We start from the raw sequence: 19018 nt of genomic DNA, 5'->3' as shown, positions 1-19018 counted from the left end.
ACTCACCTCGTGCTTCGGTTTATCTCAAACATGCTTTTTAATCTGCAGCTTAACCAGCTGATGCCACCAAATGACCACCAGGGGGCAGGGCTCGACCTGAGTCGTCGCCTCCATCCCGATTGGTCCGTTCAGCCTCATCGTCTCCTCTGAGCACACAGCTTTGACCCCACACAGATGTGTACTTCATTTACATTTGAGAACAGGAAGCAGTCGTGTACGATCAGAAACAGAATCGTTTTACTTCCAAGGATTCACATTAAAGTTGTTTTGGTCAATAAATGTTTTTAGATCTGAGTAAAATGATTGTATTTCTCTTTTGAGCTCCACAAAACTTCTTCTCAGAAGATGATGTTTTTTAAGCACAGCGAGCCAACGAACGCAGGAGGCAGAAAAGGTTGTCGATGAGGTGAATCAGCCGCTGAGAGGTGAAGCCGGCTCAATTTTGAAATATCGAGTTTCTCAGTTTCAGACAGCAGCTGGAGGCTGCAGCTGGCACCTGGACTCGTCTGCTACGCAGTCCTGCTGAAAACGAAGGCTGTCAATGAAAAAGCTTTTCCGCACATATCTGCCGAGTGTCTACGTTATCTCTGAGCTCCTAGACGCACGCTGACGTTTATTATTTTACAAGCTGTCGTTTTTGTCTCTTTACGTCAGAGGCCACCACCAGGGTGATGGAGAAACGACACGAGTAGACGGTCCAGGCGTGTCAAGGTTTGCGCTCATATTTTTCTTACGATGGTGCATTTTCCAGTTTAAACAGTTTAGAGAATAAATGAACAAAATATTTATTTATGAGAAAATTGAGCTCTGTTTTTATTGACATATTTACACACAGCGCGGCCACATGTTTGTACTTTCACCTTCTAAATGTCTGCCCTGCTTCAAGTCCCTGCATGTTATCTACACGTAGCGTTCAGACGTGTTCGAGCACATCAGCTCAGCCATCTGCTCCACAGGTCCGAGTGCTGCTACGACTCAAAGCTTCATTCTGTGATATCTCAGGTGTTTACAGAGACAGATAAGTTTGTTAGTATCTGAATAACGACACTGTGTTGATGACTCTGCTCGTCACCGCAGAGGATTTTAAACCAAAGTTTTTATTCATGTTTAAAAAACAAAGCCGAGCATTTTCAGAGTGTCAAAAGTAATTGGACAGTTGACTGACTGGCAGTTTAGTCATGTTTATGACAACAGAAGCAGATACACTCAGACAACAGACCAAAGGTGTGACAAACACATGAAGCCAAGGTTCGATAGTACCGGACTGACGGGAGGAGAGAAACAGCCAATGATCTGAAGGAAACCACGTCATGTGACCAACATGGTGGAGCCAGTGTTACAGTGCAGATGGATAATGACCCAAAAAACTTCCACGTAGCTCGTTCACCTGATGAAACTGGTTCAGCTGTTTTAATCTGACTGTTGTCCTGATGAATGTTTCTGATCGTCAGACTCTTCCTGCGTTGGTGCTACTGCAGCTGCAAACAGCAGCAGGCCAGAACAGGCCCTGCGATCTTTGTGCGCGCAGAGTCGGTCGCCTCGGACAAACAGATCGTCTTCACACTCTCAGCTTCTCACGAGATCACAAATGCATGCTGCGTTCAAGTGACAGTGGACGAATGATTATTAATGTTTATTTTAATGAGAAAATGAACAGGCAGAGGAGGAACAACAGTCAGATGACAGCCAGATATCAGACATCAGCCTGCACTGATGCAGATGTTTGAAGGAGAGTGATCGACATACACGATCTGTGTAACATGATTCTGTATCAGTGATTTGGTGGCTCAGTGATGGTCTGGGAGGCAAATCCATGGAGGGAAGTACAGACAGATCTCTACAGGCTAGATACCACCACCCTGACTGCCATTAGGTACGGAGATGAAATCCTCCACTAACTGCAGACTCTACGTTGGTGCACACTAACGCCCGGCCTCATGTGGACAGAGTTTGCAGGCACTTCCTGGAGGATAAATGAATATCACTGACTGGCCACAAAGCTCGCCTGACCTAAATCCAACAGAGCACCTCATTATGTTTCTGTCCACCTGACACCATCAGGTTGGACCTCAGACTGTCCAGGAACTCAGTGATGCCTTGTCCAGACCTGGGAGGACACCACAGGTCGTCTCATTAGAAGCAGGCCCTGGTGTCATCGGGCACACACACCATCACGTGGGGGCCAAACAAATGACAGAGAACCGTTTTGAGTTGGTCACATGACATTTCAGTGAAATAAACGAGCCACTTTTTTTCTCTTTGTGTCGTGAATTCAGCTCCTTGTATCTGATCTGACGTGTTTGTAAAGTGAACAGTCAAAGGAGCTTGAAAAGAAAAGCGTCTGGACTTCTTTAAGTTACTTGAAGACGTTTTACCTCTCATCCGAGAAGCTTCTTCAGTTCTAAGGTCAAATGGTGGAGAGTCCCAGATATAAACCTAGTGGGAGTTTCCCCCCACAGAGGGACAAAAGGACCCCTGATGATCCTCTAATCGCCTGAGCCAAGGTGTGAAACTGGGTGTGGGTCCCAATCAGCCAGAGTTTCGGGTGAGTTCATTGAAGTGGAAAGAGACGTTAATATTTTTCGAAAGTAGAGTCCAAAGGCAGCATATACAGGAAGAACAAAGTAGGACCAAGAACAGGCCCCTGGGGCACACCACAGTAGATATGGGCAGAAGAGGAAAAGTATTGTCCCATAGCAACGGAGAAAGTCCTCTCTGAGAGATCTGATTTAAACTAAGATAGGACTATGCCTTTGAGACCAACAGCATGTTCTAGCCTCGATAATAAAATGTGGTGATCAACCGTATCGAAAGCAGAGGTCAAATCAAGTCGAACTAAAACCACAGAGCAGCCTGAGTGGACGGTTAAAAGTAAATCAATGTTAGAACTCAGGAACACAGAAGTGCATGTAACATGTAACAACAGCTAATTACTATACATGAGATGAATTAGTTTTACCAGTCAGAAGCATATTTAATGTTGGTGTAATGACCTGTAGTTTAATGATGACATTGCTGAGACTGATGATCACTAATCAGTTTCTGTGCTACTTCTAAATGACAGAAAGAGAAGAACATCTGACGTTTCATTTCATAAAATGCTGCAGGCTGATGAGCTGCTGAGCTCTTCTCCCAAAATGTTTTTCATCAACTCATTTAGTTGATCTTTTTGTTTTTCCTGGAGGTCTTCTATGTCCTCCTCATTAGTTTGATTCTTCATTTGTTTTTCATGTTTTTGCATTAAATTCTTGATCCTATTCAAATTTTCAGTCTTTTTGGTCACACGTCTCACTAAGTCGTACATTTCCTTCTTATGTTCTTCCCTCTGTTTTGCTAATTCATCCATGTGTTTCTTCTGGGCTTGGTTGAACTCTTCAGCTTTCTTTCTGGCTTCCTGTTCATGTTTCTTCTTTAGATCATCCAGAGTTTTCTTATGAATTTCCTCCAATCCTTTTATTTCCTCTTCTCTTCTTCTTTGATCCTCTTCTTTATTGGTTTTTTCACATTCCAGCTTTTCGTTATAATCTTCCTGTAGTTTTTCCATTTTTTCTTTCTCTTCCTCTCGTCTTTTGTCTTCGTCTTGTCGTTGTTTGTCCCACCATTCCTTCTGTTCTTTCTCCCACTCCTCTTGTTTTCTTCTCATCTCTTCTCTGGCTTCTTCCAGTTTTCTGTCCACATTTTCTTTTGCCTCTTTTTCTGACTGAATTTGTTTGTCCAGCTTTTCAAGTTCTGTTTCAAACTCTTGTCGGCGTCTTTCTTCTTCAGCTTCCTTTTCCCTTTTCTCCTTTTCCCTGAGTTCCTGTTCCTGCTTTCTCTTCTCTTCTTCTTCTCTAATTTTATTTCTCATTTTTTCGAGTTCTTTTTCTCTCTGTATTCTCTCCTTTTCTCTTTCTTCATCAATTCTTTTCTCCATGGCCTCCATTTCTTTTTTATATCTTCTTTCAATTTCTTCCTTTTCTTTCTGCATCTCTTCTTCCTTCTCCTTTAAAATCTTCTGCATCTCCTTCCTTATCGCAGTTTCAGCCTCTTGCAGCATCTTGTTGGTAAAGCAGCGCCTTCCATTGTTCTTCATCGTGGTGTCAATCTTTGCTATCAGATCACTGACTTGTTTTTTATTTTGTTTGTCATTGTTATTGAACACATGGTATCTTCCTCCACAGTCAGAGATCAGCTTCTTAAAGGAAGGATCACAGTTGTTTTTGATGTAGTCCTCTGAGGACAATCTGCTACGCTCCAGTTCATCACCTCTGGTTAAAAGAACGATGGTGAACTTTTCAGAATTCTTCCCAAAGAATTGCTTGATGAGTTTCAGTGTCTCCTTCTCCTCTGCTGTGAATCTGCCGATATGAATCACCAACAGGAAGACATGCGGTCCTGGAGCCAGGAGACTGACACATTTCACCAGCTCTTCTAGAACCTCCTCATTGGACAAACTTGTGTCAAACAGACCAGGAGTGTCGACCACAAGAACGGGACGACCGTCCACCTCACCGTGTACTTTCCTACAACATTGTGTGACTGATATTTGACTTGATTCAGCTTTAAACTCATCTCTTCCTAAAATGGTGTTTCCTGTAGAGCTCTTTCCACAGCCGGTCTTCCCAATCAGCACAATCCTGAGACAGTCTGAGTCCTGTTCTCCAACTTCACCACCTAAAACATGAAAACAGTTGCATTTAACTTAGAGTTAGATCAGGACTCAGTGGGTCATTGGAAATAGAAAATCTAAATTACTTACCAGTGACAAGTTTTAAGACTTTCTCCATTTGTGCGTGTAAAAATGTTGCAGTTGTATAACAGCACAGTTGTCCTGTAGGCTGACTAATTTTGTCCACAATCTCAAACATCTCTGGGATCTGCTGTTTTTTCTTGATGTTGAGAACAACTGATCTTCCTCCACAGCTCTCACAGAGCTCCTGGATGTCCTTGTCTTCCTTTAGAAAGCTTAAAACAGTTGGATCTGTCGGATCTGACTTGACAGTGAACAGAATCATGGTGAAGTCATTGACTCGAGAGCCGAATGCATCCTGGATGGTCTCTAACTCTCCCTTGTCTTCATCAGTGAGGGGAGCCACAGGTAGGACCAGGATGAAGGCATGGACACCCTCAGGATCACAGAGGGAGATACACCTGAGTGATTCCTCCATCACTGCCTCCTGAGGTTTTCCATACAAGGCAGGCAGCTCCACCAGGGAAACCCAACGTCCACACACCTCTCCCTGATGTTTAACACACTCTGATGAGTTGGAGGCTGAATGAAGCTCAGTCTGACCTAAAATGGCCTTGGCTGCTGACGTCTTCCCTGCTCCTCTCCTCCCAAACAGAACCAGGTTCAGACTGGACTTCAGATTGGGTTTAGCCTCTTCTTTTAACATTAGATATTTTCCCCAGTTTTTACTCACTATCTCATTCATTTCTTCCATCAACTCTGAGGAATCTGAGAAGGACTCTTTCCTGTCAAAGTTAATGAACTGCTGCCTTTGTTTGGATTCTTCAATGAGTTTATCCACTGAGTTATTCCCTTCCTCGTTATGCGTTCGGATGACAATGGAGTGATTAAAAGCATCTTGACCAAACAAGCTCAGGACCAAATTCAGAGTCTGTCTGTTCTCCTCAGTGAAATCAGAAGGTTTGACTAACAGCAGCAGAACGTTTGGTCCAGGAGGACAGAGACTCACACAGCTCTTCATCACTTTAAACAGCTCATTCACAGGCAGACTGAAGATGTTGGGTGTTTTTACAACTGTGGGAGGTTTCCTGTTCCTCTCTCCAGAGGCAGCACCAGATTGCTTTCCTCCAAAACCTTTAGACTCTTTTTTCCCAACGAGGAGCTTTTCCAGCGCTGATTTCTTGTCATTACTTTTTCCAAACAGCATTATCCTGAGTTCACGTGCTGCAATTAGAAAAAAGTTATTTTACATCAAAAATTATGAAACACATATTTACGTCACATTCCATTACATAGTTTGCAATTGTTAATCATATCACTTGAGAAATAATCACTTATAACTTTGTCTTAAAACAGGTTGCTTAGTGATAGCGCTGGCAGTTTCACTTTCAAATATGGTTTCTTGATGACGGGCCGGGCTAAGTTTGAACAGCCATGTCAGCCCTCTATTAAGGAGGATAGGCTTCTGGGCAGGTTTTAAAGGCACTGGCCTGATATTGTTGGACAGAGGTGGCAAAGATGCAAACTTTCTTTACTTAAGTAGAAGAAATGAAGCAACTTCTTTACTCAAGTAAAAGTCCAAAAGTACAGGCTCTGAAATGTACTCAGTGTAAGAAAGTAAAAAGTAACTTGTTGAAGAACATTTCTATGAACAATTTTCATACAAAGGTAACTGAACCTTGTGCTATACTAATATAACAATGAAATAATGTTAGTGCATAAATCTAAATTCTAATGAATGTACTCAGTTTGAATCTGTTATCTCGGACAACTGCATTGAATGATAGCTTTAAAAAAATAACTATTTTCTGTTGCCTCTTGTAAATGGTAACAGTGAAATGAGTACAGTCAAGGGTTATATTGGCGGGTGGGGAAACCCTAAGAGGGAAAAATATCACAACTCACAAAAATCTTTAATATGAGCTTCAGTAGATTTTCTTGACTGATGTCCATCCTCTACACTGATACTAAACTGTTTATACTGTCTTTACACTAGACAGTATAGAGTTGGGATAAAGTTGGAATTTAGTTAATGAATCATCAGCTTAAACGCAAATTATGAGCACTGGACCAGCTCTTTACCCTCTAGAGGACACTTCAAGGTGCATGGGAGTTTGCAAAACCAGTCTAGATGTGTTTTGTGAACATGGAGTATGGGGAGTCTGCTCCAGATCGGTCCACAGTTCTGGAGCTGCTACAGCAAAAGCACGATCTCCTCTAAGTTTACGTCCAGTCCTGGGTACATTCAGGCGCAGCTGATCAGCTGACCTGACAGAGTGGATAGGTGTGTAAAGCTGTAGCAGCCCAGAGAGATGAGATCGTGCTAGGCCATGGAGAGCTTTAAAAGGAAATAAAACAATTTTAAAATGAATCCTAAAATGAATGGGCAGCCAGTGAAGTGAAGCTAAATTAGGGGAAATGTGCTGAAACGTTCAAGTGCCAGTTAAAAGATGAGCTGCAGCATTTTGCACCCTCTGTAGATGGGTAATATATGATGCGCTGACCCCAATATAAAGTGCATTACAGTAATCCAACTTAGCGCTAACAAAGGCGTGGATCACTGTCTCAAAGTGCTGCTGTGAAAGAATTGGCTTTATTTTAGTTAGCTGAGTTAATCTATCTGTCAAGCTTCAGATCACAGTCCACTTTCACCCCCAGGTTTGTGACAGCTCGTTTAACATATTGGGCCAAGGTATCTAAATACACATTGGGGTCTCAGTGGGGCTACCAAAACACATCACCTCTGTCTTTTTATCATTGAATTTTAAAAAGTTAACAGACATCCAAGCCTTAATGTCATCAAGACACTGAAGTAATGGCTGTGTGGAGTATGTGCCTTTTTCCTTTAGAGGGACATAGATCTGACAGTCATCAGCATAAAAGGGAAAAGGATGGCCGCTGTGTTTGCTTCGGACTACTCCTCACCCCCTACCCAACCCTGCGGCTTGTCACGTCCATAATGTTGTGCTGTGGACATTTATGTGTAATGTCTGTGTTGTGTGTGTAGAGTGTGGGGGGGTGTGGGGTGTGTGTGTGGGGGGGTCCCATTTCACTGCAGGGCAACCTGCATGTGGCGAATAAAGCCTTGATTGATTGATTGATTGATTGAAATGCAATGCCGTGTTTTCTCAGTATAGAACCAAGAGGAAGCAGTATAAAGATAAGAGGAGGGGGCCTAGAACTGAGCCCTGTGGGACACCACACAAGAGAGGAGCGGAGGACGACACATGTTCGCCCCTCCAAGTAGGACCTGAACCACTCCAGTGCTGTGCCCCTAATGCCCACCCAAAACCTTTAAAAGTGCTGATTCAGAGCTACAGTGGGGCAAAAAAGTATTTAGTCAGCCACCGATTGTGCAAGTTCCCCCACTTAAAATGATGACAGAGGTCAGTAATTTGCACCAGAGGTACACTTCAACTGTGAGAGACAGAATGTGAAAAAAAAATCCATGAATCCACATGGTAGGATTTGTAAAGAATTTATTCGTAAATTAGGGTGGAAAATAAGTATTTGGTCACCTCAAACAAGGAAAATCTCTGGCTCTCACAGACCTGTAACGTCTTCTGTAAGAAGCTTTTCTGTCCCCCACTCGTTACCTGTATGAATGGCACCTGTTTGAACTCATCATCTGTATAAAAGACACCTGTCCACAGCCTCAAACAGTCAGACTCCAAACTCCGCCATGGCCAAGACCAAAGAGCTTTCGAAGGACACCAGGAAAAGTATTGTAGACCTGCACCAGACTGGGAAGAGTGAATCTACAATAGGCAAGCAGCTTGGTGTGAAAAAATCAACTGTGGGAGCAATCATCAGAAAATGGAAGACATACAAGACCACTGATAATCTCCCTCGATCTGGGGCTCCACGCAAGATCTCATCCCGTGGGGTCAAAATGATCATGAGAACGGTGAGCAAAGATCCCAGAACCACACGGGGGGACCTGGTGAATGACCTGCAGAGAGCTGGGACCAAAGTAACAAAGGTCACCATCAGTAACACACTACAACGGCAGGGAATCAAATCCCGCAGTGCCAGACGTGTTCCGCTGCTGAAGCCAGTGCATGTCCAGGCCCGTCTGAAGTTTGCCAGAGAGCACATGGATGATACAGCAGAGGATTGGGAGAATGTCATGTGGTCAGATGAAACCAAAGTAGAACTTTTTGGTATAAACTCAACTCGTCGTGTTTGGAGGAAGAAGAATACTGAGTTGCATCCCAAGAACACCATACCTACTGTGAAGCATGGGGGTGGAAACATCATGCTATGGGGCTGTTTTTCTGCCAAGGGGACAGGACGACTGATCCGTGTTAAGGACAGAATGAATGGGGCCATGTATCGTGAGATTTTGAGCCAAAACCTCCTTCCATCAGTGAGAACTTTGAAGATGAAACGAGGCTGGGTCTTCCAACATGACAATGATCCAAAACACACCGCCCGGGCAACAAAGGAGTGGCTCCGTAAGAAGCATTTGAAAGTCCTGGAGTGGCCTAGCCAGTCTCCAGACCTCAACCCCATAGAAAATCTGTGGCGGGAGTTGAAAGTCCGTGTTGCTCGGCGACAGCCCCAAAACATCACTGCTCTCGAGAAGATCTGCATGGAGGAATGGGCCAAAATACCAGCTACTGTGTGTGCAAACCTGGTAAAGACCTATAGTAAACGTTTGACCTCTGTTATTGCCAACAAAGGTTATGTTACAAAGTATTGAGTTGTATTTTTGTTATTGACCAAATACTTATTTTCCACCCTAATTTACGAATAAATTCTTTACAAATCCTACCATGTGGATTCATGGATTTTTTTTTTTTTTTTCACATTCTGTCTCTCACAGTTGAAGTGTACCTCTGGTGCAAATTACTGACCTCTGTCATCATTTTAAGTGGGGGAACTTGCACAATCGGTGGCTGACTAAATACTTTTTTGCCCCACTGTATGAAAGGATTTAAAACCAGATTGGAAAACCTCTAAAACATTTTGCTTTTCCAGGAAGGTCATTAATTGGCTGTGAACCATCTTTTGAAGAATTTTGGAAAGAAAATGTAATTTGGAGATAGGCCTGTAATTTACAAGAACTGTAGGATCAAGAGCAGGGTTTTTAATCAGGGGTTTGACTACTGCATGTTGCAAATCTTTAGGGACTACACCTGACATCAAACTGGTTTACCAGCTCAAGAACCAAAGGCCCAACTGTAGGTAACACCTCTTTTAAGAGTCGAGGAGGGACGGCATCATTTGCCCTGCAAGCTTAAAACAACCAACAGTCTTCTTTAAAGTGACTGAGAGGTCACGAGCACAAGGAGACATGTGAGCCCTGGTGGAGGAGACCTCAATAAAAAGGGGAAAAAAATTTCACAGGCTGCAGACGAGGGCTCGATACATTCAGTATGTGGTGCACCAAGAACAGAGTTAATGGTTTTAAATAAAACAAGCGGGTTGTGACAGTTTGACAGAATAATGTCAGATAAGTGTTTTCTGACAGCTCGGGTTGTGCTGTTCAGCCAGGACTTGGATTTAGTTTTAGGCAGTCTGGTTTTTAATGGAGCCACAGTGTCCAAAGCAGTCCGACAAGTGGAATAAAACCATGAGCTCAGGTTCTCAGTCTGTGTGCATGAACACTCCGGGATTTTAAAGTTTTAGTTTTAACTAAACTGTTGAAAACTGCTCAGCAGTGGAGGAGTTAAACACGCGACAGTGCTGAGCAGCAGTGCGATGTTTGACCCAACATCTGCGGGGAATTAAAACAGCAGCAATATTTAACATATTGTATTGTTAAATAGTCTAGTCTGTTTCTGTTACTGTACTGGAGCAACTGCAACCCACATAATTACCTCAGGGATTAATAAAGTATGCTGATTCTGCTTAAGAAAGAAAGAAAGAGTACTTTATTGATCCCCGTGGGGAAATTCCTCTCTGCATTTAACCCATTCACTCAGTGAAGCAGTGGGCAGCGATTGGGCGCCCGGGGAGCAGTGTGTAGGGATTGTACCTTGCTCAGGGGTACCTCAGGGTAGCTGTTCAGGGGAATCGAACCCCCGAACCTCCGATCATGGAATCATGGACCACTCTACCTACTGAGCTAATATATTTTTTAATATAGTTTGTGTGTTTCTGTACTGTGTCCTGTTTTGTTTGTATGTGTGTGGTTTTTTTTTGCTGCTGTTAGAACCAAATTCCGCCCTGTGGGACCATTAAAGGATTATTCTATTCTATTTTATTCTATTCTATTGCCAATCTCCTTTATGAAACTAGCCTCTGATGGGATCCAGATATTTGGGACACATTTCAATTCTTGCAACCTGATTCCAACTGTGTGATTTTTGGGCCTAGGCATCGTGGTCAAACTGTTGATACTGATGCTTAGTGAAGGTCAACAATCCTGATTTCCAAGCATTAAACCTTTGGTAAGTACAGATAGTGTTACACTGGATTATCTTGTAAGTTGTTGTTGTTGGCAGAACAGGGCGACATGTACTGTGAGCATGTTGGATATGTTTATCAGCCAACGTTGCTCCTAAAACCAGCAGCACAGTGTGATCATGGCAGTTGGATCCTGCTCCACCCTACTGCTGCACCTGTTTGTTGTGTGCTTTCACTTCCAATACCTGAACAGATGTTACAGTTACTCTCTAAATCTACTCTCTGTGGACGGTGTGAGTGCAAAATCCTCACTGCTGATCAATAACATGTGAGTGGACTCACCAGCTGTTTTGGTTGCCATGATGTCGATTTTCTGAAAAGACCTGGGGATGAACTGGAAGGAAAAAAAAAAAGTATTTTAGGTTCTTTGAGTCACACCACATGTGATGGTAGGTGGACAAAGGGGCTGTAAGCATGAATGGTTCGAATGGAACACAGAAAAAAAGAGTGTAACACAAGTTACATTTAGCCATGGTAAATAGTATTTGTATAGCGCTTTACTTAGTCCCCGAGGACCCCAAAGTGCTTTATGCTACATTCAGTCATTCACACACAGATGATGGCAGCTACATTGTAGCCACAGCTGCCCTGGGGCCACTGGCGTCACCGGGCCCTCTGACCACCACCAGTAGGCAACGGGTGAAGCGTCTTGCCCAAGGACACAACGACCGAGACCGTCGGGTCGAGCCCCGGCTTAAACCGACAACCTTCCGATTACAAGACGAACTGCCAACTCTTGAGCCACGGTCGCCCACATCATGAGTAACGGCTGAAAGAGGGATCATATCTTTCACCATTAATACCGTATTTTCACGACCATAAGGCGCACTGTGCTAAAAGGCGAAGTCTCAGTTATGTGTGCCATCGAAGTCCTCATCCTCTGTGTCTGAATTGAACAGCTGCGCTAAATCTCCATCAAACATGCCAGGTTCACTGTCTTCACTGTCAGAGTCACTTTCCGTGCCGTGCGGCTCCTCGGAAACGATGCCGGCTTTTGCGAAAGCTCGAACAACAGTGCCAGCAGACATGTTAGCCCAAGCATCTACAATCCATTGGCAAATTGTGGCGTAACTCGCCCGGCGCTGCCTTCCACTCTTACTGAAACTGTGGTCTCCATCGGTCATCCATCGCTCCCAGGCCGCTCACAGCCTTACTTTGAACGGGCGGTTCACACCGATGTCCAGCGGTTGGAGTTCCTTTGTCAGGCCTCCCGGAATGACAGCAAGCTCACAGTTCATTTGCTTCACAAGTTTTTTCACATCGGCTGTGAGATGGGCACGCATAGAGTCACAGATCAACAGCGATGGTGATGCGTGGAAAAAACCACCTGGTCTCCTTACATACACCTCCCTCAGCCACTCTTTCATCATTTCCTCATCCATCCAGCCCTTTTCATTTGCCTTAATGATGATTTCTGCTGGAAACTTCTCTTTAGGCAAAGTCTTTCGCTTAAAAATCACCATAGGCGGCAGTTTCTGTCCATTAGCATGGCAGCCAAGCACAACAGTAAAAGAAGACTTTTCATACCCCGTTGTGCGTATCGCTACCGTGCTGGTCCCCTTCTTCTCCACAGTGTGACTCACCGAATGGTGACCGTCGAAACGCTTCTCCCGCTCGCTCTTTGCTCGATGATCCACCGCTCGAGTCTTTCCTCCAACTCGAGCCACCTCGCCTTATGTCCGCGGAAACTCAGCTGCGTTTTCTTGACCTGCCGGAGCTTGTTTTCCAGCTTCCTCCATTTGCGAACCATCGATTCGTTAATCTTAAATTCTCTCGCCGCTGCTCGATTTCCATGTTCCTCCGCGTAGCTGATGGCCTTCAGTTTAAACTGTGCTTCGTAAGCGTGTCTCTTTGCCATTTTCAGGGTTGTTAAAACAACGATGTCCTGCATAATGCACATACCTGTCCTTTTATACAGGTATGTGCAATTGTCCCGGTATATACGATCAAAGCCCACACTTCACCCTTTAACGTTCTCATGGTGTTCTCTACTACGTCCTCCTTACAACACATAGGGCGCGCCGCACTTTTTGAAGAAAATCTAAGACTTTTAAGTGCGCCTTATGGTCGTGAAAATACGGTAAGTGAAATTGAAGTCTTTTTAAAGGCCAAGACTGATCAACCAGATTGAAGAATCAGGGGACCTCAGTCTGAACACATGTAGAAGTGTTTTATACACATGGATGATTTATTTCACGTTCTCAACCTCAGAGATCATTTATGCTTTCAGGAAGCCTACTGTGCACAAGAAGATATTACTTGAATGAGTTTTAATTAAAGAATATTATGATGGATCCATTTGATCCACTCATGTGTGCTGCATTCAAGTGCATAATTGGACTAAGATTATTCCAAACAGTCGGACAGAAACGACCAACTATAGACCACATCACCTGGATCATAATCACATTCACATCTTACTACAAGGATTAATTTAGCAAACGCTTCTGAGAACGATGATTAGATGAGATCACGAGAGTCTAAAAACTCCAGTAAGTGAAACACGATCTGAGTGTGGGCGGTACATCTGCAACAAAGAGAATACCAGGACCTGTTCCAGCCCGCTGGGTACAGGTGAGCAGCTGCAAAAAAGGTGTGTCTGTGTGTGTCTGTGTGTCTGTGTGTGTGTGTGTGTGTGTGTGTGTGTGTGCGTGTGTGTGTGTGTGTGTGTGTGTGTGCGTGTGCGTGTGCGCGTGCGCGTGTGCGTGTGCGTGTGTGTGTGCGTGTGTGTGTGTGCGTGTGCGTGTGTGTGTGCGTGTGTGTGTGTGTGTGTGTGTGTGTGTGTGTGTGTGAGGGGGGAGTTGTAGCAGTTTCAGTAGAGAGATTAAAAGTTTCATATAGATAAAATATTAAAATATTCCTCTTCACTCAACTGTCTCACCCTCCAGTTTATATGCAATCTTTCTGTCTACTCAGAGGAAATCATTGATGTCATCATAGGTTATATAACAAATAACCCAAGTTTCATGTTTCTGCTCATTCTGTGCAGTAATTTGATAAAAGCACAAAACAAATATTAGCAATTATAGTTCTGCATCATATCACACAGGTTCACTCTCTGCAGCCATAAAGAAAAGATGTAAATGAGGAAAAATCAAAAGTATATTAAAGGCAGTAACGATCAAAGTGAAACTATCATTAACAAAGAATCACGACGCACCTCACAGCACAAACACAGCTAACAAAGGTGCAGCAGACCTGCAGAGAATCCAAAGCATGAAAAAACATTTAGTGATGAGTTTCACTGTTCAGAAAAAACAGCAGATAAATTTGTGCTTTACCTGTTTGTCGTCCTCCCAGTTCACAGGTGAGACATGGCGCCTGCTTCTTTGTTTGGTTTCACCTCTGACGACGGTATGAAGGCGGGCTTAACGCTGCCCACCCAATCAGAAGTTAGAAACACTGCTCATGTTTTCTCTGAGCCTTCTTTTCTTCACTTTTGATTGGGTGGGAACAACCACCCACCCATACTCTGTGTGCTGGTGTTTGGGTGGGGTGAGTCTACTCGACACAAATTTATGCCTTATATTTGTATATTTGTACAGATTTGTGTCGACGTTCAGAGGCTGGATCCATGCAGAACAGATGACAAAACATCTGCATCGGTGCGCCTTCATGTTTGTCGTCTGGTTGCACCGATGTTCTGTACGACATCCTGATGTGTTGTCGGTCTGATGTTCGTTGTTTAAAGTTTAAAAGAATATATTTGCCCTCTGTCACTTTAATGCAGCGTGCATTGTGGTTGTGTGAGAAGCCGAGAGCATGAAAGTTAATAACTCCACAGACTACAGCTAATCTGTCAGAAAGCAAAGGAATGCAGGGCCTGTTCCAGCCTGCTGTGTTAGGAACGACGGTTACAAATAAAAGTGCGAGACAAAGATCGTCACAACAAAAATGTGAGTGTGCGTGCCTGTTACTGTTGCTCCTGCTTTTTCTCTTCAGCTTAACTTTTTCTCAAGATGACTCTCAATCTTGATGAACAAATTGGAGTCTATTAGACACCACAAGTGTGATTTGTAAATACTGAACATAATTTTTGAACAGCAGGGTGACTGACTGAACACTAGAGCGTAGGTGAAGAATCAGATTCCATGGTTATTGCTTTGGAATCAGGGTTATGACGTATCATGTGTATCAGTGGGGGCTGTTAGTTTTGGTTCAAAGACTTTACTGTCATTACTCAACACGTTCTCACTCCCAAAATGTAACAATTTATACTAGGTGACAAATCTTCAGTATGTTACCCAACACGTCTGCTTTTTTCTGTTTCTGTTTCTTATATTTTGGTGGTTTTCTAGATTATGATTTATGTTCTGATTCTTGACTTGTGCTGGTTTGATTTTGTATTATGGGTTATATTTTCTGTCAAATCTGTCTTTGTAAATTGTTTCCTGTTTTATTTTGATAGTTCCAGTCCTATGTCAGTGTATTCAGTTTTACTTAGCCGTCTCGTTAGCCCTAATTTCTCCGAACTGTGTCTCCCTCCTGTTTTCCATTCCGTGATTACTCAACTGTGTATTTAAGCCCTGTGTTTGCCTTTGTAGTGTTGTGTCCTCTACGTGCTGTTTGTTTGGCATGGTCTAGTGGGCCTGTCTTCCAGCGTCTCTGTTCGGTGTTGAGTTTTGTTTTTGTGAGTTTATCTATGAGAAGTGTTTTTCCAGCAATAAAAGCTGCACCTTAAGTTTAACCCTCCTGGTTTTGAGTCTTGCTCTTGGGTCCACCTTTGTGGCCTGCCTGCCACACAGCCCATCATGACAACATCCCTATATTACGAGTTTGGAAAAATGAGGCGCTGTCAGTTTGTGTTCGCTGTCTCTGCGGTACAGTATCACTTCCTGTTCCTGTTCCAAGTGGTGTTTCTGAGTAGCTTATCTGCTTAGCAATTTAATTGAAAACTGTTAAATACATTCTTTTTTTCATAGTATAATCTTCACGTGCTTCATCCAAAACACACTTTCTGTGTACTCACTACCGAACTTATAGCCAAAGTATTCACTCACTGTGTTTTTACTGTTTCACTAGCTTAGCTTAGCTCATAGCCGACTTGTTAGCACCATGGCCTCTTCACCTGTCCCTCCTGCACTTTCTTGCTCATTGTGTCAGATGTTTAGTTACTCCTCGGCCTCCTTTAGCAGTAATGATACCTGTAACAATTGTACCATATTTGCAGCTCTGGAGGCCAGGATTACTGAATTGGAGACTCGGCTTCGCACCCTTCATTCACCCGTAGCTAGCCAGGCCCCTGTAGCTGGTGCAGCCGAAGATAGCGTAGGCCCCGCTAGCTGTTCCCCGGCAGACCCCAAGCAGCTGGGGAAAGAGGGCAGCTGGGTGACGTTGAGGAGGAAGCATAGTCTTAAACAGAAGCCCCAGGTACACCACCAACCCGTTCATGTGTCTAACCGGTGATTCTGTTCTCAGACATGTGAAGCTAGAGACACCGGCAACCATAGTCAATTGTCTTCCTGGGGCCAGAGCAGGTGACATTGAGGGAAATTTAAAACTACTGGCTAAGGGTAAACGTAAATTCAGTAAATCATAATTCACATCAGCAGTAATGACACCCGGTTACGCCAATCGGAGGTCACTAAAATCAATATTGAATTGTTGTGTAACTTTGCCAAAACAATGTCGGACTCTGTAGTTTTCTCTGGTCCCCTCCCCAATCAGACCAGGAGTGACATGTTTAGCCGCATGGTCTCCTTAAATTGCTGGCTGTCTGAGTGGTGTCCCAGAAACGATGTGGGCTTCATAGATAATTGGCAAACCTTCTGGAGGAAACATACTTAGAAAACAGGAAATACTTTTTATCAATAGGTAACTTCACATCTGAGCAGACAAGTATCACATGTGGAGTTCCCCAAGGTTCTATCTTGGGACCTCTTCTGTTTAACATTTACATGCTCCCACTGGCACAGACTATAAAGAACAACAAAATAAACGATCACAGCTATGCAGATGACACACAAATATATATCACAATGTCACCCGGAGATGAGGCCCTGTACAGGCTCTTGGTAAATGCATTGAGGAAATTAATGACTGGTTGTGCCACAATTTTCTCCAGCTAAACAGAAACAAAACTGAAGTAATAGTCTTTGGTGCCAAAGAAAAACTGATTACTGTAACAGCATCTTTACAGGTCTACCCAAAAAATCAGTCAGACAACTACAGCTCATTCAGAACTCTGCTGCTCGAGTCCTCACTAAGACCAAAAAAGTGGACCACATCAGTCCAGCTCTGAGGTCTTTACACTGGCTGCCTGTCCATCAGAGGATGGACTCTAACGTTCTGATGCTGGTTTATAAAGCTCTGAATGGTTTAGGACCAAAATACATCAGTGGCCTCCTGACCCAGTATGAACCTTCCAGATCCCTCAGGTCATCTGGATCCGGTCTTTTATCAGTTCCCAGAGTCAGAACCAGACACGGAGAAGCTGCATTCAGCTTTTATGCTCCTTATATCTGGAACAAACTCCCAGAAAGCCTCAGATCAGCTGAAACACTCAGTTTATTTAAGTCCGTTTTGAAGACTCACCTGTTCTCAGCTGCATTCGAGGAAAACACGAAATCCACACTTTTAAGCTTAAATTTTAAAACTTACATTTTAATTACTGATTTTATCTATTGTTCTGATTTTATCTACTGTTTTTTAAAATAAATTTTAAATCATGCTTTCTATTTGTTTTTGTTTTTAATGTCTCTGTAAAGCACCTTGTTGTTGAATTGTGCTATATAAATAAACTTGCCTTGCTTCTTGTTAGGAGAGACGGCATCCATCCCACTTTGGATGGAGCAGCTCTCATTTCGAGAAATATGGACAAATTTATTAAACCCCCCAAAATATGACTATCCAGAGTTGGGACCAGGAAGCAGAGTTACAGTCTTACACGCCTCTCTGCAGCTTCTCTCCTCCTGCTACCCCCCCAAAAACCCATCTCCTTTGAGACTGTGTCAGCTTCCAAAAAGACAAAAAACAAACTAAAAACCAGCAACAAACAACTTAAACATAAACAATCACAAAGAAAGAACAATACAGTATCCACATCTGAACCAAAGAGTAACACAGTGAAATGTGGATTATTAAATATTATGTCTCTCTCCTCCAAGTCTCTGTTAGTACATGACTTAATAATTGATCAACAAATTGATTTACTCTGCCTTACAGAAACCTGGTTGCAGCAGGATGATTATGTTAGTATAAATGAATCAACACCCCCGAGTCATTCTAACTAGAGATGGCACGATACCACTTTTTTATGACCGATACCGATATCATGAATTTGGATATCTGCCGATACCGATATGAATCCGATATAGTGTGTTTTTTAATCAATAAAACTGTTTTTTAATATCTTGCTGCATTTTGTATAAGTTCATAGTCAAGTTTAAATAAACAACAGCACTAAAGCTATTCTGTTAAACCTGTGTGTAAAAAGTACACTGCGCCCAAAATATTTCATAGTTCAGCAACACTGATCAATCTAATAAACTTAAACCTGCTCCATCCTCCCTATTCTGGTATTTTAAAGAGTACTTAGCAGAAATATTAAGCAACCTAACTAATAGGGTTGCAAACTACCAGCAAAAAAAAATAAAAAATAGGGAACCACCCTCCACCCTCCACTTTGTGATGCTTAATCGATGTAATCAACTTTAATTTGATGCAGTGTGAAAAAAAAATGCACAGAAATCAATTATTTTTCAAGAAATATTAAATAGATTCAACATCTTTCTTCAACAAAATTGCAGACTGCACAGATGGTACTTTCCCAAAGTAAAAAGTACTATAGCTTACTAGGGTATATTAGACTTAACAGTTACTATATACAGTAATGGACTTCTATACATTTTACATCAGATTAAAACTTTGGGTGTAAGATTCAGATAATTATTTATTAAAAGCTCGACATTTTAAATGAGAATAAGAAAGAAAAGT

The 19018-nt window shown here is 42.9% G+C and overlaps 1 protein-coding gene across 2 annotated transcripts; it reads right to left on the bottom strand.

Moving 5' to 3' along the window:
• Positions 1-595: 595 nt before the first annotated feature.
• Positions 596-14829, bottom strand: LOC146658121 (GTPase IMAP family member 8-like). Of its 2 annotated transcripts, XM_085426539.1 has the most exons (5): positions 14365-14829; positions 14244-14281; positions 11366-11417; positions 4739-5893; positions 596-4653 (listed from the first exon to the last, which is right to left on the bottom strand). In XM_085426539.1, the coding sequence occupies exons 3-5, from the start codon at positions 11382-11384 to the stop codon at positions 3092-3094; spliced, it is 2736 nt and encodes a 911-aa protein (XP_085282665.1). In that variant the 5' UTR covers positions 11385-11417; positions 14244-14281; positions 14365-14829; the 3' UTR covers positions 596-3091. The 2 variants fall into 2 exon arrangements, with proteins under 2 accessions (XP_085282665.1, XP_085282666.1); XM_085426540.1 differs by lacking the exon at positions 14244-14281 and having other exon boundaries at positions 597-4653.
• Positions 14830-19018: the final 4189 nt, after the last annotated feature.

Source organism: Rhamphochromis longiceps, linkage group LG12, assembly GCF_057381845.1.
Source record: "Rhamphochromis longiceps isolate RC_006_pf linkage group LG12, R_longiceps_female_GT1.1, whole genome shotgun sequence".
In the NCBI taxonomy this organism is placed as follows: domain Eukaryota; kingdom Metazoa; phylum Chordata; class Actinopteri; order Cichliformes; family Cichlidae; genus Rhamphochromis; species Rhamphochromis longiceps.
The sequence above is the reverse complement of the archived record's forward strand: the minus strand, read 5'-3'. Positions and strand labels throughout refer to the sequence as shown.

Coding starts and splice junctions, on each gene's coding strand:
- LOC146658121 (XM_085426539.1), bottom strand. Junction 4,654..4,738: donor AGTCTTAAAACTTGTCACTG/GTAAGTAATTTA, acceptor TTCATGTTTTAG/GTGGTGAAGTTGGAGAACAG.